We start from the raw sequence: 23,083 nt of genomic DNA, 5'->3' as shown, positions 1-23,083 counted from the left end.
TCTGACAGCTGTGAGGTGGTATCTCATTGTGGTTTTGATTTGTATTTCCCTGATGATGAGTGATGTTGAGCATTTTTTCATGTGTCAGTTGGCCATCTGGATGTCTTCTTTGGAGAAGTGTCTATTCATGTCTTTTGCACATTTCTTCACTTATTATTTGTTTTTTTGGGTGTTGAGTTTGGTAAGTTCTTTATAGATTTTGCATACTAACCCTTTATCTGGTATGTCATTTGCAAATATCTTCTTCCATTCTGTCGGTTGACTTTTGGTTGTGCTGATTGTTTCCTTCGCTGTGCAGAAGCTTTTTATTTTGATGAAGTCCCAATATTTCATTTTTGCTTTGGTTTCCCTTGCTTCTGGAGACTTGTTGAGTAAGAAGTTGCTGTGGCCAAGGTCAAAGAGGTTTTTGCCTGCTTTCTCCTCTAGGATTTTGATTGTTTCCTGTCTTACATTTAGGTCTTTCATCCATGTTGAGTTTGTTTTTGGAAATTCAGGTGTTTTAAAATTAGGAGAATGGTGGGGTGCCTGGGTGGCTTAGTTGGTTAAGCATTCGACTTCAGCTCAGGTCATGATCTCATGGTTCATTAGTTAGACCCTTGCATCAGGCTCTGTGCTGCCAGCTCAGAGCCTGGAGCCTGGTTTGGACTCTGTGTCTCCCTCTCTCTCTGCCCCTCCCCCACAAGAGCATGGGCATGCATGTTCATTCTCTCTCTCTCAAAAATAAACATTAAAAAAGATTTAAAAATATACAATTAGGAGAATGGTTACTGAGAAAAGTATATCTTCAGTTAAGATTTTAAGATCTGTTTTTCATCTTTTTTTAAAGGTTTTTTTGTTTTGTTTTGTTTTTAGTAATTTCTACATCCACTGTGGGGCTCAAACTCACAACCCCAAGATCAAGAGTTGCATGCTTTTCCAAAAAGCCAACCAGGTGCCCCTGTTTTTCATCTTTTATCACCCTTTGTGTTTGGCACAAAAAAAAAAAAAATTAAGAGGGAGCAATCCAATTGAGATTAGCTTTGATCACCTAAGAAGAAAAAGTAGCTCCAAATTAGAGATGTAAGATATTCCAGATGGCAAATACACGCGGCAGAAAATGTGACTACGTCTTAAGTCAGCTCTTCCAAGAGTTACCTGGATTTAATGGAGAAACTAAGGCATGATTAAATTGGGAGTTTTGCTACCAAGAAAATTGACTAGGGTCTTTCAGATACAAGCTGTTTGAGACTCTTTAATTTTGGGTAATTGTGTGTGTGTGTGTGTGTGTGTGTGTGTGTGTGTGAGAGAGAGAGAGAGAGAGAGAGAGAGAGAGAGAGAGAGAGAGAGAGATAGCAGTAAAGAATATGAAGGGAGGGAATTGTATTATTTGAAGTGAAAAACCAGTAGAACCAGGGCTAAAATTGGATCAGATGACTTTTGTGGTATTTAGTTGGTGCCATGTTCTTTTCTAAACGGTTTCCAGTTGTGAATTCATGTAATGTTTGTAACAACTCTGTGATGTGGGTACTATTATGCCCATTTTTCCATGTGAAGAATATGAAGCACAGAGAAACTAAGTGACTTGCCTGGTGTCACACAGTTAGTAGTGCTGGAATATTATCTGAATGTAGGCTTCAAGGCACAGGCCCAATACCACTGTGTTATTATTGTTTCTCTGAAGTCTTATCTAGCATTGTTTTTTGACACCCAGAAGTGCATGATTTGGAAAATATATGCTTATTCTAGTAAAAGGGTCTGTTTTATATTCCGTAGTGCCATCTCTGAATAAAGATGGCCATTGTGTCTCACCAGGAGACACTGTCCCTTGTGAGAAGCTTTCTAATGAGTAGTTATAGTTATGGTTGACTGGGGACTTATGGGCACAAGTAGCAATTGGAGACCCAATGATTCATTTTATTTTTTAAGTTTTTTTAAACATTCATTCATTTTTGAGAGACAGAGACAGAGTGCAAGTGGGGGAGGGACAGAGAGAGTGGGAGACACAGAATCTGAAGCAGGCTCCAGGCTCCGAGTTGTCAGCACAGAGCCTGATGCGGGGCTCGAACCCATGAACTGTGAGATCATGACCTGAGCCAAAGTTGGATGCTTAACTCCCGAGCCACATCTGTTTATTATTGAACTTACTCTGTACTAGTACAATGGGAGTGACATGAGCCTTCTTGTTTGATAATAATGTATTTTTAGGGTAGTGTTTGATCCTTTTAAAAAGTATATACTGTTTATCCTTTGTTCTTACATAATTCATGTCCATTGAAGAAAATAAAAAACACAAACACTAAAAAAAAAAAAAAGTCACCTGAAATCCCACTATCCAGAAATAAGCAGTTTTAATAGTTTGGGACATCTCCTTGTATACTTTAGATTTAACGACAGAAGATTGGTTGAGTGAAAGTAATGAAATACTGTGAAGCTATTAAAAGTAATTCAATAAAAAAAGGGCAGAGGACCTAAATACCCATTTTTCCAAAGAAGGCATACAGATGGCCACAGACATGAAAAGATGCTCAACATCGCTCATCAGCAGGGAAATGCAAATCAAAACCACAATGAGGATGAGAGGGTGACCTGGCTGCAACATCTGTCACCCCATCCATTGCCAGGGTTGATTTGGCTAATCTGTCTGGCTAGGCAGGTGTCCCCTTCCTCCCTTACCGCTTGATGTGTGTCCCTCCAGAAGCTGTGTGCTCAGTTGAAGAGGATGACCTTCCCTGATAGAGGACTGTTCTTTGGTCAACGGTATACAAGTAGCTGCTCTCCCCTGCTACAACCTTCAAACAAGCTCTCACGGTCCTTTTGCAGGAGAACTTGGGTAGTCAAGCTTCCAAGACTTGAGACACATACAAATGAGGTGCTGCATGTGGTAGTCTGTCTTCCTTTAAAGAAAAAAAAACACAACACACAATGAGATAATCATCTTAAAGCTGTCAGAATGGCTAAAATAAAAAACATAGAAATAATAAGTGTTGGCGAGGATGTTGAGAAAAAAGACCTCTTTTGCACTGATGGTGGGAATATAAATTGGTGCAGCCTCTGTGTAAAATAGTATAGAGTTTACTGAAAAAATTAAAAATTGAAATACTAGGGGCATGTGGGTGGCTCAGTTGGTTAAGCGTCCAACCCTTGATTTCAGCTCAGGTCATGGTCTCATGGTTTGTGAGATTGAGCCCTGTCTCAGGCTCTGTGCTTGGGATCTTCTCTCTACCTCTCTCTCTGCACCTTCGCTGCTTGTGCTTGCTGTCTCTCTCTCTCTCTTAAATAAACTTAAAAAAAAAACCCAAATACAATATGATCCAATAATTCAACTATTGGGTATTTACCCAAAGAAAATGTAAACACTGACTTGAAAAGATATATGCACCCCTGTGTTCACTGTAGCATTATTTAGAACAGCCGAGATTCGGAAGCAACCCAAGTCCATCCATAGACGAATGGATAAAGAAGATGTGGTATGTATATAATGTAATATTACTCAGCCATAAAAAGGAATGAAATTTTTCCATTTAAAACAACGTGGGTGTACCTAAAGGATATAATGCTAAATGCAATAAATCAATCAGAGAAGGACAAATACTGTATGATTTCACTCATGTGGAATTTAAGAAACAAATGAACAAAGAAGAGAAACAAACAAAAAGCATTCTCTTTTATTTATTTTTTTAATGTTTATTTATTTTTGAAGGAGAGAGAGAGACAGAGCATGAGCAGGGGTGGGCAGAGAGAGAGGGAGACACAGAATCTGAAGCAGGCTCCAGGCAGAGCCCAATGTGGGGCTTGAACTCATGAGCTGTGATATCATGACCTGAGCCAAAGACTTAACTGACTGAGCCACCCAGGTGCCCCAGCATTCTCTCTCTTTTTAAAAAAAAAAAATTTTTTTTTTACGTTTATTTTTGAGAGACAGAGACAGAGCACAAGTGGGGGAGGGGCAGAGAGAGAATGAAACACAGAATCCCAAGCAGGCTCCAGGCTCTGAGCTCTGAGCTGTCAGCACAGAGCCCGATGTGGGGCTTGAACCCACAAACTGTGAGATCATGACCTGAACTGAAGTTGGACAATTAACCAACTGAGCCACCCAGGCGCCCCTTGCCCATTCTCGTAAGTATAGAGAACAAACCAGTGGTTGGCAGAGGGAAGGTAAGTAGGGGGATGGTTGATATAGATAAAGGGGATTAAGCATACACTTATATTGATGAATACTGAGGAATGTATAGAATTGTTGAATTATATATGTGAAACTAATATAACAGTGTATGTTAATTACACTTCAAGTAAGGTGTAAAAAGAAAATGGAAGAAAAGGTACTCGTGTGTGTGTATATATTTCTGAGCATTTATATCAAACATTTTTGCAGTGAAAAACAAAATAATTTATTCTTGTCACTTATGTTTCTGTGGGTTTGTGAGGCTCAGCTAGACAGTTCTCACTTGGGGGTCTTTCATGCAATTGTAGTTAGATAGCGGCCGGGTCTGGAATCATCTGAAGACATCCAAGATGTCTGGTAGTTGATCTTGGGAACACAGTTGGGCCGTTAACCAGAGTGACTGCATAGATATGGCCTCTCCATTAACTTGGACTTTATATAGCATGAACTCAGCATGGTGGCTGAGTTCCAAGAGTGAGTGTTATAGGATAGAGGAAGTGGATAGAGAATAGAGGAAGTAGAAGTTGCCAGTCTCTTCAGAAACCAGCACCAGGTCATTTCACCTATAGCGCCATATCCTATTGGTCGCAGTAGTCAGAGAGCCCTCCTACCCAAATTCAGGAGAGGGGGACATAGACATAGACCCCATCTCTCAATGAAGGGATGTCAAAGGACTTGTGGCTATTTTTAATCTACCACTTACAGTTGTATTTTCATATTAAAATTTAACAAATAGGGTGCCTGGGTGGCTCAGTGGGTTGAGCACCCGACTCTTGATTTCAGCTCAGGTCATGATCTCACAGTTTGTGAGATCGAGCCCCACATTGGGCTCTGTGCTGACAGTGTGGAACCAGCTTGGGATTCTCTCTCTCCATCTCTCTGTGTCTCCATGCTCACACATGCGCTCTCTCTCTCTCTCTCAAAAAAAAACAAACCATTTTTAAAAAATTTCACAAGTACCTCTGGAACTAATTTTATTCTTTATTTTCCTATAATATCGAACAGATTTGACCAGTTCTGTGTACAGTGAGATGTTTGTTCGCCCAGATGAGTTTGACTTCTTTCAAATTGGAGTTGATAGTGAAATAACATTTTGCTTCAAAGAATTGAAGGTAAACAAAAATTTGTGTCAAAATTTCACTGGTAATTTTTAAATAAAGATTTCAACGATTTTTCTTCTTATTTTCTTTCAGGGAATACTGACGTTTTCAGAAGCTACACATGCTCCTATAGCCATTCATTTTGATTTTCCTGGGAAGTAAGTCCTTGGGAAGTTTTCTGAGTTTTTTTTTTTTAAATTGTTGTTATATATCAATAATAAAACCCTTTGGATCGCTTTGCAGTTAATTCACACCTCAGGAATTGCTTACTTTATCAGCAACACTTATCAAACTAGAATTTTGAAGGATGCCATAACAGGGCATTTTTTAATTGGTAATTGAGAAAGATATATTCTGCAGAGTGAAAACACTTATAAATTTGACATGGTGCCAAATAAATTGCCTAATTAGAAAATTATACATGGCTTAAATAAGTCTAATCTCTATGAAGCTATGATATTTTCTATGGTATTTCAGAACTAAAATTTCAAATGAGATTAGGTTAGGATAGATGTGTTTTATGAAATTAGATCTGATGATGTCTAAGGTCCGTTCAGCCCTTAGGACTGCGTTAACTTTGTGAAAAGACAAAAAGGACTTCTCCTTCTATGATCTCCTTTTACTCTTGAATTAAGTGTCATTTTTTAATGTTTTCCCAGTGTCCATCAGAAAATGTGTATGATGTTTGCTCTGACTTTGTCTTTTTTTAGACCTATGGCTTTAAGTATTGATGATATGTTATTGGAAGCTAACTTTATTTTGGCTACATTAGCTGATGAGCCAAGTAGAGCATCTTCTCCGCAGTCACTGTGTCTTTCCCAAAAACAAAAAAGGTAAGGCCAATGTTTCAACGTTTTTATTGTTTGGGAAAAAGCCATTGCAATCTTATTCTGAAATAATTCATCGGCATTCATTTAGGAACAAAACATTAGATCAGATTGACTGAATCAGGAAGAGCTATGGTAGGACCTAACTAGCATTGAGATATCCTCAGTCATGTGTTAGAAATTTGCTTTTTCTGTTCTGATCAGAATTTAATAGTTTTGGTTTATCTTTGTTACTACCCAAAACTCATTTCCATTTTTGGTAGTCATTTTTTAGGAGGGATATGGTGTTAAGCTTCACCGGACAGTTTTTATTCACTGCCTAGAGCTCTCTTTCTCAGACAAGGAGACAGCCATTGTTTTTCTTTCCTTTTTTTTGTCTCTTAGTAACTTTTTTTTTTTTTTTTTTTTTTTTTTGGTGCAGGGTTCTTCACTGTAAAAGTAGCTTAAAGGTACTATGGGAAATTTGGAAAATACAGAAAAGTAGAAAGAAGATAATCAAAATTGCACTACCTAGAGATAGCCACTGCTAACATTTGCCTCACCTTTTTTTTCTCTTATTTTGCATATACTTGCGTTTTAAAATAAGATCAGGATCATATAGCATATGTAGTTTTGTATCTTGTTTTTCCCCCACAGAATATATTGTGACTATGTTCCAGTATCACTGATTATGATTCGGAAACATGGTTTTTCTTTCAGATTTTATTTCTAAGTAATTTCTGCATACAACAGGGGGCCCGAACTCACAACCGTGAGATCAAGAGTCACATGCTCTACAGACTGAGTTGGCCAGGTGGCCCTGGAAACATGATTTTTATTGACTGTATAAAATATTATCATACAGATGTTTAGTATTTGACTTTTTTTCTAACTTTTGGTCCTGTTACTACATCACAGGTTTGTCTCATGAACACTGGGTTGCTTTACTGAAGAATTTGAATCTGTAGGGAGAATTTCTAAATAATCATATATGTAAATTTTAACTTTCAACAACTAGTTCTGTGTTGTTTCAATATATTCTCTAAACCAGTGTTATCACTGTCATCCCATATTGCTTCATCAGTTATATGAAAATATATATTTCCAGGCAAACAGTTCGTTCATTTAATCTCTTAATACCTCAGGTCAGAGCCGCTGAGTTCAAATTCAGAGGCTGGTAAAAATGTAACCAGCAAGGCCCCAGAATGTATCCTGAGAAAAGTAGCACCTAAAAGGCTTTATCCGAAGGAGACTCTCACAGATGTCTCTGCACTGGAAAACTGTGGCAGCCCCATAATGAAAAGAGCGAATGGAGACAGGAGTGAAGTGTCGGAAAGCAGCGTCAGCGACACGGAGGAGGTGCCGGGGTCTCCGTATCTGAGGAAGGTAAAGGGAAAGCGTTGAGACGCGACCGACCCGACCGTGTCTCAGTCAGGAATTCTCATCATCTGTCTCCTTTTGCAGTCTCCTTGCCCAAGCTCACCCCAATATCCTGAATTTAGTTCATCCTTACTTTTTGATAGGGCAGAGGTGAAACCAGTCTGAGATGGTGCAAAGACTGACTTATATAGGCTGTCCGTACAAAAGAGTTAAAAATTGCTCATTGAGTAACAAAGTATATTCAAGTAGAGATTTGGGTCACTTGTTTAAAAGAATAAATTATGATTTCTTACAAGATACTTATCTGTGAGTACAAATACTTTGCTAAAGTCATATAATTTCTTTTCTAAAATAAGTGTCCTCATTTTAGTTTTCAAATTTGGCTGGGAAACCCTTTACTCATTGTAGTACAAATACAAATTTCATCCTAACAAACATCATAAATTTTTTCATAGTGGAGTCCCAGCTAATAACATTTGTATTACCAACATTTTACTAGGTGGATAATAAGCTTTATGGAGTGCTGTTGTGTTAAGCCTTATTATATCTATTGAGCTGAAGATAAATAGGATTTATTAGAAAACTGAAGTATCTGAAATACCAGTCCCAATTTAACATGTTTACATTAATGTTTTATTCAAGCTTCTTTTACTGGAAATATGAGTTTCTTAGAATTAGAAAATTGAAGGGAGAAAGAATATTTGTAAAAGTCACTATCTTTTATGCTGTATAAAAGATTTTTAGAATAGTAAAATTGGGTTGTAAACTCCATTTATTATTCAGTTTGATGCTATGAGTGTTTATTTTTTTTCGTTAAAAAATTTAAAAAAAATTTTAACATTTATTTATTTTTGAGAGACAGAACTTGAGCGGGGGAGGGGCACAGAGAGAGGGAGACACAGAGTCTGAAGCAGGCTCCAGGCTGTCAGCACAGAGCCCAACATGGGGCTTAAATCTACTGACCTTGAGATCATGACCTGAGCCGAAGTTGGACGCTTAACCAACTGAGCCACCCAGGCACCCCTCTTTAAAAATTTTTAATGTTTATTTTATTTTTGAGAGAGAGAGAGAGAGAGAGAGAGACAGAGACAGAGAGACAGAGCATGAGCATGGGAGGGGCAGAGAGAGAGGGAAACACAAGATCCGAAGCAAGCTCCGAGTTCTGAGCTGTCAGCACAGAGCCCAATGCGGGGCTTGAACTCACAGACTGCAAGATCACGACCTGAGCTGAAGTCGGAGCTCAACCCACTGAGCCACCTAGGTGCCCCTATAAGTGTTTACTGAATACCTGTTACATTCCTAGCAGTTGACAGTTTTCTCTTCTGTATTCCTAGCTTGGCCATAAAGTGAAAACAGAAATTTGTCCTTTGATTATACGAAAGTGTTTTCCCCCTCCTTTTTTTGGTCACACGTTATGTGCTTACTTTTTCACAGATAACAACACAAAAACATTTTCTGACTGCTTCACCTCCCTGAAATTCACTAAGATTGCCCGTTTCCTCAGTAGGGAAAGTGACATGTATAAAGAACTGTAAGCTCCATGAGCACCATTACAGGTACTCTTCTTCAAATTTCCCATCATGTCACTTAAATTCTAAAAAGGAAATTCTATTTTTAAAGGGAATTATTTGCCTTAATGTGGCAAATTCCTGCAAAACTGAAATTCCAATATGGTTAAGTATTTATCCCCATACCATCTTCCTCCCAAACTACTGTGAGCCTTCAAGTTGGCCTCCATGCCTCCATTCCCCTGCACTCTGGTTCTCCTCAAAGTATTTTAGAAGATTTTGTGCAAACCTTCTAGCTGAGGATGGAGTACAGGGGTTCAGAGCGCTGGCTCCAGATTTAGAGTTCCTGGGTTCACATCCCTGCTTGCCACTTACTAGCTGTGTGACTAGGACAAGTTACTCCTCTTTGTCTTAGGTTTTTTTTTTTTTATCAGTAAAATGGAGATAATAATAATACTACCCATTAATTAGAACTGTGGAAACTAATTGAACCAATATATGGAGCTGGCACATGGTTGGCGCTCATTAAATGTTATTTTTACACGTCACTCTCCTGTCTTCAAAACTCTTGGATCATTCCTTTTTTCCCATGAGATTACACCTAAACTCCTCGGAATGGCATTCGGGGACCGTCCCTAAGATATTTCCTATGCTCTTCACTGGGCCTCCTCCTTCCCTCCCTCTTGCCCCATTACAGAACACACTCCACGCCGGGAATGGCAGATAGGTTTCCTCTCTAGTAACACCACCTGTCAGTCATTTGGTTGGGCAAGCTGAGAATGACTAAAGTTGTATCTCTAGTTGATTAGCAGTTATCTGCCATGCACACTAGAGGGCCATCACCTGTGAACCAGACTAAAATTGTAGCCATTATGGTGCTAGTGACATTCTTACGATAATATGGCCCATCCTGTTTGTTTCGTTTATTTTTAACTTGTCGTTTTAAAATAATTTCACTTCTAAAAAGTTGCAAAATTAGTACAAAGAATTCCTACATACCCTTCTCGCAGACTCTCCAAATGCTCACATTTATGTGTAACAGTACAATTATCAGTTCATCAGAGAAAAATCAGAAAGTACAAATAAGAGATTTTCAGAGATAATCATTATGAACACTTTTATTATTACTCTACCTGTTAAGACTTTTTCTGTGCATATGTACACACTCATACTTGTACACATGCACATCAATTTTTTTTAATTTTGAAATAAATTCAGACTCACAGAATTTAGTATATAATTCCCACATACCATTTACCCAGATTCCCTAAATGTTAACAGTCTCCTTTAGTCTGGAACATTTTCTAAATCTTGTTTTGCCTTTCTTTACCTTGACACTTCACTAGAATATCCCTGATTTTGAATTTTCCTGATTTCTTCATGGTTAAATTTCAGCTGTGTATTTTTAGTAAGAATACAACAGAATGACGCTGTGTTCTTCTACATCATATCTGGAGGCACATGATGGAGACTTGCCTTGGTAATCCTAATTTTTATCATATAATTAAGGTGTTATCTGCCAGATCTCTCCACTGTAAAGGTACTTTTTTCTGTTAGTAATTGAAGGTGTCGTGGTAGAAGATACTTTGAAACTACATGAATATCCTGTTTCTCATCATACTTTTTGCCTACTAATTTTAGCATCCATTGATCCTTTTTTGGTTTAAAATAGTTATTACTGTGATGCTTGAGAAATGGTAATTTTTTGGTGGGTAGTTTTTCTATTATCTGATGAAATTGCACTTTAATAACTTTCCTTCCCCTCATCTGTTATTGTTATTTAGATCACAAAATACTCTTGGATATTAATATTACTTTCTGGGTAATGATCCATAACTATCATTTATTTTGTTGCTTGAACTCTCCATATTTGGCCACTGGGAGACTATCTCTTTGGCATGTCTCCAGCATTTTTTGAGCACTTACTTACTTTTGGGAAATTTAAAGTGTGCTAGGCTTAACTTGTATTTCTCTGACTCCAACCCAAATGGAATCAGCCATTTCTCCCAGAGTCCTGGTTCCTTTGATTGGGGATGGTAGACAAAAACAACTTGTGGGTAGTAGGTTTTGTGCTCCTTTGTACTTGGGTTTCCTTGCTTCTAGGGCCTCTCAGCAGACAGAACTAGGAAACATATGCATTTATTGACACATACACACATACTGATCGATTTTTGTATCTATTTGTGTACATACATACATATGTACACGAAAACCCATGCATTCATAATGATACCTCCAGTTCCAGTCCAACACCACCACCCCCTTTTCTTTATAACTCCTGTCTGACAATGAGAAACTTGGCTGTTACTATCCACAACATGTTTACTTATTGTTCAATCCAAGAACGTAGTTTCAGAATTGCTAACCCATACCCCTGGAAAAATGAATCTGCTAACAGAGGTATAATATTTGTGAACATTTTTGTGTCTTTAGCTATGAAGTATATATTCAAAAGACCGTTTTTCAAAGTTACTTAGGGTAGTTTCTTCCTTCATTCATATTTCAGTATGGTTATATTAATCATCATATGGATACCTTTGTTTGCTTGTCTTCCATTCTGGTTCTCCCCAAATCCTTGTTGATTTGGTCTTTGAGTGCTGACCCGTGAACAGCACTAGAAGTCAGAACTATGCAAGCGTCTCTGCAGAGACAAAGAAGGGATCATCACTCCCTTCTTTGTACTCTTTGTAGAGAATACATCTCATTAGTTTTTCATTGATCATTTGTGTTAGTTTTGCACAAATGAGCAGATGCATATATTTTATTTCTTCTCCTTTCTTATACTATACATGCTGTTTTCCGCTTGGCTTTTTGCACCTACTAGTATGTACTGCAAATCACTCCCTGTCACTTTCTGTGTTTCCCCTCCCCCCCCCAACAGTTGTGTAGTATTTCACCTGTGATGTACCATAATTAATTCAACCATTCTCTTATATGTGGGCATTTAGATAATCCCCCCTTATATTTTGCAGTTACAAAGCTGCAGTGAATAACTTTTACACATGTATTTTCATATTGTCGAAAGTGTATCTTCAAGGCAAATTCCTAAAAGTGTGTTGTTTTTTCTGCTTAAATATTTATTTATTTTGAGAGAGAGAGAGACAGCACGGAAGCAGGTGTGGGGTAGAGAGAGGGAAAAAGAGAGAACCCAAGTAGGCTCTGCACTGTAAGCGTGGAGTCTGTTGTGGGGTTCAAACTCACGAACCATGAGATCATGACCTGAGCTGAAATCAAGAGTCGGATGCTCAACCAGCTGAGTCACCCAGGTTGCTCGAGTTTCATAAATTCTTTACATATTTTGGATACTACCCCTGTACTGGATAGGTCATTTGCAAACCACTTCCCCATTCTGTAGGTTGCCTTTTAGTTTTGTTGATTGTTTCCTGCACTGTGCAGAAGCTTTTTATTTTGATGTAGTCCCAATAGTTTATTTTTGCTTTTGTTTCCCTTGCCTCAGGAGACATATCTATAAAGAAGTTGCTACTGCCTGTGTCAAAGAAGTTACTGCTTGTGTTTTCTTCTAGGATTTTTGTGATTTCAGGTCTCCCATTTAGATCTTTAATCCATTTTGAATTTATTTTTGTGTATGGTGTAAGTAAGTGGTCCAGTTTTCCCAACTCCATTTGTTGAAGAGACATTCTTTGTCCCATTGGATATTCTTTCATGGAAGATTAATTGGCCATGTAATTGTGGGTTTATTTCTGGATTTTCTATTCTCTTCCATTGATCTTTGTGTCTGGTTTTGTGCCAGTACCGTACTGTTTTGATTACTACAGCTTTGTAATTTAACTTGAAGTCCGGAATTGTGATGCCTCCAGCTTTGCTTTTCTTTCAAGATTGCTTTGGCTATTTAGGGTCTTTTGTGGTTCCATACAAACTTTAGGATTGTGTGTTCTATTTTTGTAAAAATGCTGTTGGTGTTTTGGTAGGAATTGCACTAAATGAGTAGATTGCTTTGGGTAGTACAGACATTTTAACAATATTTATTCTTCCAATCCATGAGCGTGGAATGCCTTTCCATTTCTTTGTGTCCTCTGCAATCTCTCAGTAGTGCTTTGCAGTTTTCAGAGTACACATCTTTCACCTCTTTGGTTAGGCTTATTTCTAGGTAGCTTATTATTTTGGGTGCAGTTTTACTGAGGCAAATTATTTATTTAATTATTTTTATTTATGTTTTGAGAGAGAGGGAGGAAGAGAGGGTGTGCGTGTGCATGAGAGCCTCGGAGGGGCAGAAGAAGGAGAGAATCTTAAGCAGGCTCCATGTCTTTTTTTTTTTTTTAATGTTTATTTATTTTTGAGAGAGAGAGTATGCGAGTGTGGGGTAGGGGCAGAGAGAGAGGGACAGAGAATCCTAAGCAGGCTCTGCACTGTCAGCACAGAGCCCAACATGGGACTTGATCTCACACACCATGAGCTCATAACCTGAGCTGAAATCAAGAGTCCGACGTTTAGCTGACTGAACCGCCAAGGTGCCCCTAAAGCAGTGGTTCTTAACCTGGGCGGTTATGCTCCCCAGAAGACACTGAGCGATGTCTAGGGGCTTTTTGGATGTTGCAGTTTGGTGGGGGGCGGGGAATGCTACTGGCATCTAGTGGATAGAGGCCACGGGTGCCGCTCAACATCCCCTGCTGCACAGCACAGTCCCCACAATGAAAAACCCTCAGCCCCAAAATGTCTGTAGTGCTGACTGCAAAACCCCAATTCAAAGGGTGAGCCAGCTGAAAATTCTAAAGGCAACCAGGAGAGTGTGGCAGGGGGAAGGTATGAGAAGAGTCAGTGAGTATCAGATGGGATGAAGACCCCAAATGGTCATTGACAAGGATGTGGTGATTTGGGGTGACCACAAGAACAGTTTGTGAAGTGATGGGGTCAGCAGCTTTTTCAGATAGGATTGAGGAATAGGAGAATGAGAAAATGGAGACAGTAAATGCAGACAACTCTACAGCAGAGGTCAGGCAACGGTTGGAAGTGGGGAATGGGATAAGGCTATTTTATATCTTAAAGATGAGAGGGGCGCTTGGGTGGCTCCGTAGGTTAGGTGCCTGACTTCAACTCAGGTCATGGTCTCACGGTTGGTGAGTTGGAGCCTGGCATCAGGCTCTCTGCTGTCAGTGCAGAGCCCGCTTCAGATCCTCTGCCTCCCTCTCTCTGCCCCTCCCGTTTGCTCTGTCTCTCAAAAATAAATAAATATTAAGAAAAAAAGAGATAAGTGACATTTGATTACAGTGGTGATATTCCTATTCAAGAGAGGAGAGGCCTGGGAGGCAGAGACAGGGAGGGAAGGATTGGCCTTAGCTGGGAGTGGTAGCCTCTGCTGAAGCAGGAGGGAAAGGGAAGATGAATTAGTCAAGTAGCCCGCAGAAGGTCCCTTTGTCTCCCACTGCCTTGGTGTGAGTTTTAGTGGCTCAGGCAGGGGGCACCTAGGTGGCTCAGTTGGTTAAGTGTCCCACTCTTGGTTTCAGCTCAGGTCTCATGGTTCGTTAATTTGAGCCCCACACTGGGCTCTGTGCTGACAGAGCTCTACACTCCCTCTCTCTCTGCCCCTCCTCCACTCTGTCTCTCAAATAAATAAACTTAAAAAAAATTTTTTTTTAATGGCTTAGAAGAGTCAGAAGCACATCACTTATCCCAAACTGTGCCTTGAAGTCAGGGAAAGGTTTTGTTTTAGGATGTGCCGGACCAGTCATGAAGGTTTGGGGTGTTCCATGAACCATCACCGTTAATGTTAGGGGACCATATTGGCCAAGTTTCTGAAAAGGGGCTGGTACCTGGGGCATCTAACGAGCACTTTCACTTGAATAAACAGTGGAGTAACTTCTTTCCCTCCAGTTTTCTTGCATGTTCTTTGGAGCAATTTCTTCTGACCAGCAAGAACGCTTCAACCACCCTTTTGACAGTCTGGCAACAGCAAGTGACAGTGAAGAGGACATGAATGATGGCAGTTTTTCCACATTCTAACACTTAATGATGGCTGAATTGGCCCTCAGCCCATTTGCTAGCTCACTTGCAACCTCAGACACGTTTTCACATTTAGTCAATAAAGATATTGTCTTGGCCTTCCTCGAAATGGGGGATGGGTTTCTGCTTTTCTCAACATCATCATCTGGTATAACAGCCGTATCTAGAAATAGCTGCTTGTTAAGTGGACATATTTACTTTAAATCCATTATGCTACTTGGGAGGCAGAAGAGTTTTCCCGTGCAGGGAAAAAGCCCATTCTAGTTCTCCAATTCAGTGCACGTTCACACTAGAGCTTTTAGCATTTTCTTTGCCAGTTTTTATAAAGGTATTTAGACTTTCTTCAGCAGCTCTTTGGAATGCGTCAATATGGCCTGTGGTCTTGTGACTAGTAGGTAGCTTTTGTATTTGATTGCAAACATTTGAGTTTGGGTGCTTTCAGACAGTTAAAAGTTATGCAATCTTTTCTCGTGTAATGCATGACTTTTTTTGTTCATTGCTTTTTATACTTTAAGTAAAACAATCTCTGGAAAAAAAAGTCTGGAATAAAAATAATAGCTACCCCCCCTCACTTTGGAGTTTTTTTAGGTATTGTAAAATTTTATTTTGTAGCCTTAAATTGTTCTGATTTTCATATGTGGTTTTTACATTTTGCAGTGTGATGCAGAAAAGAATCTAATGGAACTGATGCCAAAAAATTATTTCTGTTATCTGACATAGATCAGCAGCCTCCACTGCCAGGGACCCTAGGTTTGGAGTAAAATGAGGTAGATTACAAATGTCTCTGTTCTTTGTCCGTCTGAGAATCAGCTTCCTACCTGAACAAACAGACTAAAAAATCTGGCACAAAACCATTGTTATGTAATTTTACGCCTGCCTCTCCCTCCCCCAAACCTGTTTAGAGTCCATTATAACCTGACAAACTCTTGACTTCTGTAACATCTTACTGTGGAGTCTTTGTGAACCAACACATCACAAGGAAATGTTCAACTGGCAAGCAGTTGTATGTTTTGTGAGGATTTCATACACAAAGGTGGCAGAGTGAATTAGTAAACTTTAGAACTGTGAACAGAGTTCTAACTAAAACCAGAATGAATTTGGCTCTTGTAGCTTAGTCAATGAGTCAGAGCTACCCACAATAACCTAATAAAAACTCAAGTTCATCCCAAAACGTTCCTCAGTGAATGAAAATGGGCTTTCACCAAGCTTTTTGTGGAAATTGGCAATGCCCACATAATTTCAAGTCCTTTCACACTGTAGGCTAAAGATTTACATATCTTATGCTTACACTGATGATTAACACTGAAATTTCACAAATTCCTAATGATTGCGGATGACTACAAAGACAGCAGGTGTACCCAAGAGTAACCGGAGGTCTCCTTGCAGAGGATGAAGTTTCTGGTTCGCTCGCTGAAATGCGCAGAGGGGTGCACGTTGTGAAGGCACCCTCACCAATAATTGCCTGGATGCAGCACAAGTCTGGAAGAGATAGTCACACTATTAAATTGTATGTAATTTGGGTTTTATAATTTGCATACAGAATGCTAAGTTTAAATGACACCAGATTTTTTTGTGGCTTCATTCCATACCATTTTTGGAAGATGCAAAAGCCTTCTCAGTTGGGAAAACATCTATATTTTACATTCAATTATCAGTCCATTTTGATGAATTTTTGAGGCAGCTAAACTGATGTAGTAAACCAGCTGGTGAAAAAGAGCTAAGTGGGATAAACTAGTAAAAGACAGAAAATGATAGCTACAAAGTAAGGAGTACTGCTGGCATGACTAAGAGCCTTGGAAATGAGGACTTGACAGAGACCCACAAAATGCCAAGGGCTGGTGTCTTACGTAGTTAAGGTTCAAATTAAGAGGAGTTAACGCAGATTAGTATAAATACTATATTTATTAAATATCTTTACAGTTTATTTAAATGTATTTACAGAACTATTCCTGCATAAGTTATATTTCAGACATCCAATTCAGGTCATTGCCTCTTGGGTAAGACAAACAATGATAGTCTCAACAGAAAAAAGCAGCTCATTAGTATACACAAATTCAAATTTGCTTCATTATTTAGCCATCTTTGCCACAAACTACCTGCTAACAGTTAAAATTTTGCCATGGACACTGTTGATGTTTAGTTTGAGAAGTTCAATTTTGCAAAGAATTTTTTTTTAGCAAATAGAATCCAAATCCTTTTCTGCTTCACATTTTCAATTTTATAAGTAGATTTTGCTCTGTTTTTCATATTGTAAAATTTTTTCACTGCAAAATGTGATAGTTTCCAGGGAAATTGGATGCTGTAGCTTCTACCAAAGATAGCTGGTATAAGGTGACAAGGAACCATGAACTTATTCCAGAGGACAAACATTTACAGTTCTAGCCAATCTTGTTTACAATCTCCAAAATGCTCAAAACCGACTCAGTGAATCCCAACAACTCCTGCCTCGTTACTCAAGGTGGTGGGTTGGTGCTACTGAAGGTGGTACTGAAGGCTACTGTTCTATCCAGAACAAATGCAGCTGACAGGAGAGGACACACTCCTATCACGCAAAGCTTAAAATCTAGTTTCTAATCTAGACACAGCCCGCCCCCCCAGACATGCATACCTGGAATGAATTCTTTTGTGATTTAGTACCTATCAACCACATCAAGCCAGGACAGTAATTCAGGACAAATAACTTGTTTCCCCCACCCCCATTTCTTCTTTCAGTTTTGAAGAGCCTATGGATTCTACTGCATTATCCATTCAGTAAATTTTTTTGTGCGCAGGCAGCTTAAGTTCACAGGAAGAAATAAGGTTCTGATATGTTTAGAGTGCACATTTTAAAACAGAATAAAATAAAAATTTCAAGCATGTGATAAAAATATTGATTTTTATAATACAGTATTGCTTTATAAATATAGATGGAAAAGCTATAAACTTTACTGGTCTTTGGTGCATCCAGAGAGGGATAAATAATTTGCCATTTGTAAATTAGAAATCCAAATTCTCTTTTGTTATAAAAGTCCATTGGATGAGGCAAATGTGTGTGTGTGTGTGTGTGTGTGTTTATACCGCTTGATTTAAAATATAACTAACACACACATCAAGTTCAGAATCAGACCCACCAAGTAGTATATCTCAGTCACACCCCCCAGAGACTTGGGTTCTGTGACCTGGAAAATTCCAGTATGGATCCAGCAGAGCCTCTGATCGCTGGGAGTGGAAGGAGAGTTCCCTGTTAAGCAGCACTTCAACTGACCACTCCCCCCAACCCCCAGTCACAAAATGAAGTGCTCAACACACAAAGGACAGGGCAAAAGAAAATAGAGAAAATACTGTGTCACTAATCTACAGGCCAGGTCCAAAGTCAGTTCCACTGTGAAACTCAATTCTTGTCCTGCTACTTTCAACATCACTGACACAAACGATGTCGGTTTCTAACAGTCATTTCTCAAAAAAAGTAAGTTGATTAAATAAATGTGTTGTGTAAAACACCACCAATCTAGCTTTATAAAGATTGTGTTTGAAGGGTTAAATGAGAGCAGAGGAAAGCCAGTGACTTGAACAGAACTGCTCTTACAAGGAATTAAATGTAGGCATTGGAAAATTAATGCAAAATATATCCAGATCATAAGGCTACATACCTCTGACCAGAAATAATTAAAAACCCAAACAAAAGAACTGAAATTGTCAGTCCAAGTATAAATGTATTCCTTCCAACAAAACCCTTCTGGATGCAACTTTCTTTACTTTTTAAATACACAGAGACTGCAAACAGTTTGTGCAAAATAAATACCCCACCCCTTGCCACTCACGCTTCTGTGTTTTATCAAAGCACGATGGCTACTCATTATTTCAACAGTCTCCCCTCCATCCCCCTGCCCCGTCCCCTATCTCCTCTACCAAAGAATTCTGTTTTGTCAAGTTAGGGTAGTTAAGGCATTCTGACATGTAATTAAAGGTGATTCAAAATAGATATCTAACATTATGCCAATTTAGGAATAGTAGATAAATTACTGAACGGCTTACAAATGAATAACTCATTCTTATTATAAATGAAATGCCTGTTACAAGCATGATGCATTGAAATATAGTAATGACATGTACATGGTACATGTTAAACAATTTTAAATAAAACAAAAGCTTGACAGTTACTCAAATATACAGTACAAATTCACAAAACAAAATCTTTTAAAACAAGTTGAGGTAACCTCAAACATAAGTTTTAATGCAATAAACCAGGGAATAAGTATCTCCTTTAGAGAAAGAGACTTTCTGTATTCTCCTCCAGTAGATTCTCATCAGGTTTAATTGCATTCTCATCTATACACCAATGTTACCTGACTTATATATAAAACATGGCTTTAATTTAAGAATTTCTAAGTGTGTGTGTGTGTGTGTGTGTGTATATATATATATATATATATATATATATATATATATTTTCTACCACCAAGTTAATGAAGGAAAAAAAACTGACCCAAAAATATATATCTTTACAGCAGTCGACTTGTACACAAATCTTAAAAATAAGTCTGGGCTTGCAGATAAAGGGAAAACTGAATGCGGGGTAGTTTTATAAGGAAACTATACACTGCAAGATGGCTATTCGGAAACTGTAAACATTAAGCTTGATTCAGAAACCCCTAAATTTCTGTGTAGGGCAAATGCAAATGTCAGATCATCACCAGGAGTTTTCCCTGTGGACTCTTGTGCTGTTGCCATCGCCCAAGGTGCTCTTTCCACACAGACTCCCCGAATGTGGTGCACGCTCTACGGAGAGCAAGGCTACTAATGACAGGTCTGACAGGGAGACCAGGAGTAGCACAACTGTAAAAGCCAATAAAATTCAAAGTTACAGCTGTCCACTGTGAGGCCTGTGGCCCCGGGACTCCCACACAGGGGCATCGTATCTGACAGCTGGGAGGAACTTCATCCACAACATTAAATTTCTAGGCTTTGAGGAGTTTACAATATTGAATAATATTTCCATTGAAAAATGTTGGTAGGGAGTCTCCCTCACCCCTCCTGCAGATCAGGCCACCAGCCTACGATTTGGACCACTCAATAAACTGCCGAAACTTTCCTTACAGGAGTACAATTAGGCATCTTTTAAAAACCACAGAACATTTGCATCCATAGAACTAAACTGAAGTTTTCTTCCAATTTGTAACAAAAAAGCTCCTGGGATAAAGACTTCATAATCCAGAGCAGTGTTTTAGAGCAGAATTATAAGCCCCTGAAAAAGAGGAGTTTATAATGAAAACATAAAGCCACACCCAATCATCATAACAAAGACTGTATAGTACGTGTGTAACGTTTCTTTTGATGATAATGTATGTTTCTAGTAGATGTACCATAACATACAATTTGTGTTAGACTTTAAAAATCCCTTTTACACGCTGTAATTTTGAATTCACGTTACCAACATCATCATTTTCAATGCCTAAACCATTTTGGAAACGCAATAGCCATTTTGGCCTTGAAAACCTCCATCCCATCGGAGAAAGGACAGTAGGAAGTGAAGGCCTATCTTCAAATCTTGATTCTCTTCAAAGTTGCTGGCAGATAATGAGCTAGCGAACAAACGACAGTAGTGGTTCTCCACAAAGATCTCAACCGGGTCTCAAAAAGACAGGCAAAGGCTTACATCACCGGCCATCGAGATCAGTGGCAAAGAAACACGGTCCCGCCGGCAGGATCAGCACATGTGGCAGGGGAGAACTTGGGAAGATGAAAGGAAAGGCCGGAGTTGACACCTAGGCGGGTCAGTCTGTATACTCAGCCACTATTGAAAGAAGGACGGTGATGTCATCTGGCTTTCCACCTAAAATGAAAATGAAAATGAAAATGTATTCAGAGATCTTAAAAGGAAAAGTCAATTAAAAATGTAAGCCTAAGCAGGTACTAGGAGATAAAAGTTTGCAAGTAAGGCAGGTTTGATGTGTCAACATGCTCTAGTAGAAAAGTATTTGATATGGAAAATATCTGATAAAGAGAAATAGTTAAAAAAAAAAAATGACACGTAGTTTAACTGAGGTTTAAAAAAAACCTTCGCTGCTTCTTTACCACAGGAGCTCTATTAAAATGGCTACCACATCCTCTGTCTACAGCAATCGCAGTAAACTAGACAAATCTGGTTGGGATAAATTCTGCCTGATGAGAAAGTTACAGGCTTTTACTCACAATCCTAATTTGGACAAACATATCTAATGTTTTGAAACTAGGAATAGTCTTGTATTCTAATCTGCCAAACAGCTATGGCATGTGCTTTTTTCTATTTTAATACTTCCTGGAGGGCTAAGAAGTGCTTTACATGTCACAATATTGTACCAGCAAGACACTGACCAACTCCACAAGTTCTGATACGACAGCACAACATGTCACCCCAGCTCTAAGACTGAGCTGCTGGCCTGCTCCCGAAGTTACATATCGTTCAGCAGATAGAAGGACTCTTGAGGCAAGGGCAGTTTAACATTGCTTTCCTCTTCAAAACCTGCTGTGGTAATCTGGCAGGCAAATATCGTCAACGAGTCCCACAAGGCCAGAGGAAGGGAGAAGTGAAATGTCAGACCCGTGAAGGGCAGAATGTTAAGCTGTTAGGAATGTCCAGGGCCTCTAGGCAGACTTAGAGGCCTTTTGGGCTCAGGTCCAAGCAGTGCAGTGGTGGCAATAAAGGGCTTCAGGTTCCGCCTGCCTCTACAGCCAATGGAGTTCAGTTCTGGTGGGCATCCTCTGTGGGGAAGACACGATGACAGGTACTTGCTCTTGTCCTTCAGTGCTAGGGCCTGCTGACCAGGCTCAAAGCCACGGGCTCCCAACTGAAGAGGATATCTTACCGGTCTCACCCCAGTGCTCTAGTTTACCTCACCCCACAGCCCAGAATGCTCCCATCCTACTATGTCCCCAGTTAGTCCCTATGACCTTCCTAAGGAATGCTTACCTCTCACATTCAATCCATTGTCACATGCAAACTGTGCAAAAGGTGACATATAATTTGGGTCATAGGCCAGCTCATGGGCTTGCTCAGCAATGCTTCTTGCCGTCTGTTGTATACTCTCATAATTTGAATTCTAAGACGAAAGGATGAGGGAGTTATTTTTACACAATGCCTCATAGGATTTCTGCACACAAGTACATACACTTTTTGTAAATACCACTTTTTGAGACAGTAACATTTATCTAGCCACAGTTTCCAGCATTTCAGTTTTTACTCTAGTTAGAGAAGACATTAAAACATTACACTTTCAGTAAAATGAACAAGGCCACCAGTGCTGCCTGCACAAGATGTCAGTCAGATGTCATTCTTTGCTCAGGTGGCCTTGGGCCCTGAAGGTTGGATTTCCGTTTCTGCTTTTTTTCCCATTTGGAATTCTTAAGGTATTCTTGCTAAATCTGGACAGGACTGAAAAGGTGGATTTTGGTAGCACTTCAGGGAGGACCTCAAAAGTTTCCTTGCTTAGGAATGCGACCCTGGCCAACCACACAGTTTGCTCTCCAAGTGAGAGCTGCCAGGTGTCCTATTGAAAATACCTTCAGAATTTTATATCATGATGAAAGATTCTTGTTTAGCTGTGTGATCTTGATCCATACCCTTATCCTTGCTGCTTCACCCTCCTCATCTGTAAAATGGGGATGGGAAACAAGGTCCACTTTAGCTCTAACATGCTAAGACTCGGAATAGTTTTAGTATAAATAAATAACAGGCTTCTGCTTCAATGTCGCTTCCTCAAAGAGGCCTTCCCCGGCCAATCTTTCTAAAACAGCAGCTTGCTTTATTCTCTGTTCCTTCACCCTGCTTTAGTTTCTTTCTAAGCCACCAACATTTATTATATATTTCTTTCTTTGTATTATCTTTCTCCACTAGAATGTCAGCTCCATATGCAAGGAATGTGTCATTTCTGCTTACCACTCTGTCACCACACAGAGCACAGGGCCAGCTCCATGTAAGCACCTGACCTTTACTGTATCCCACAGATGGGGCATGACACTAAGGACCTCGTATACATGGTCTTAGTCTATAAATTATGATAGCATTGTGGTGAGGATTAACTAAGACCATGGTAGCCCCCACCATTTTAAAGGTGAGGAAAATATTGCTTAAAAAAAGTTCAGCAACTTACTTTAAGTCATAACTGCTTACTGGTAAGGACCTAGGAAAAGACTAATTTTCCCCAGAGTTAGTACTTTTACAAAGCCAGGAAA

At 39.3% G+C, this 23,083-nt stretch overlaps 2 protein-coding genes across 3 annotated transcripts in view; one reads left to right on the top strand and one right to left on the bottom strand.

Annotated features, from left to right (window-relative positions):
* RAD9B (RAD9 checkpoint clamp component B) overlaps positions 1-15,320 on the top strand; it is a 29,432-nt gene extending 14,112 nt beyond the window's left edge. The window contains exons 7-11 of the mRNA XM_030336135.1: positions 5,147-5,253; positions 5,335-5,399; positions 5,952-6,074; positions 7,193-7,433; positions 14,765-15,320. Coding sequence (XP_030191995.1) covers positions 5,147-5,253; positions 5,335-5,399; positions 5,952-6,074; positions 7,193-7,433; positions 14,765-14,893 — 665 coding nt within the window. The 3' untranslated portion in view covers positions 14,894-15,320. The remainder of the gene's footprint in view (positions 1-5,146; positions 5,254-5,334; positions 5,400-5,951; positions 6,075-7,192; positions 7,434-14,764) is intronic.
* A 4,016-nt stretch (positions 15,321-19,336) lies between these two features.
* Positions 19,337-23,083, bottom strand: part of PPTC7 (protein phosphatase targeting COQ7) — a 35,422-nt gene continuing 31,675 nt past the window's right edge. Inside the window, exons 5-6 of one of the 2 annotated variants that reach the window (XM_030336136.1) lie at positions 21,822-21,951; positions 19,337-20,705 (exon numbers count right to left, since the gene is read on the bottom strand). In XM_030336136.1, coding sequence (XP_030191996.1) covers positions 20,647-20,705; positions 21,822-21,951 — 189 coding nt within the window. In that variant the 3' untranslated portion in view covers positions 19,337-20,646. Of the gene's footprint in view, positions 20,706-21,821; positions 21,952-22,411; positions 22,501-23,083 lie in introns of those variants that run through there. The other variant, XR_003973170.1, reaches the window with a different exon arrangement.

This window comes from Lynx canadensis, chromosome D3 (genome assembly GCF_007474595.2).
Source record: "Lynx canadensis isolate LIC74 chromosome D3, mLynCan4.pri.v2, whole genome shotgun sequence".
In the NCBI taxonomy this organism is placed as follows: domain Eukaryota; kingdom Metazoa; phylum Chordata; class Mammalia; order Carnivora; family Felidae; genus Lynx; species Lynx canadensis.
The sequence above is the reverse complement of the archived record's forward strand: the minus strand, read 5'-3'. Positions and strand labels throughout refer to the sequence as shown.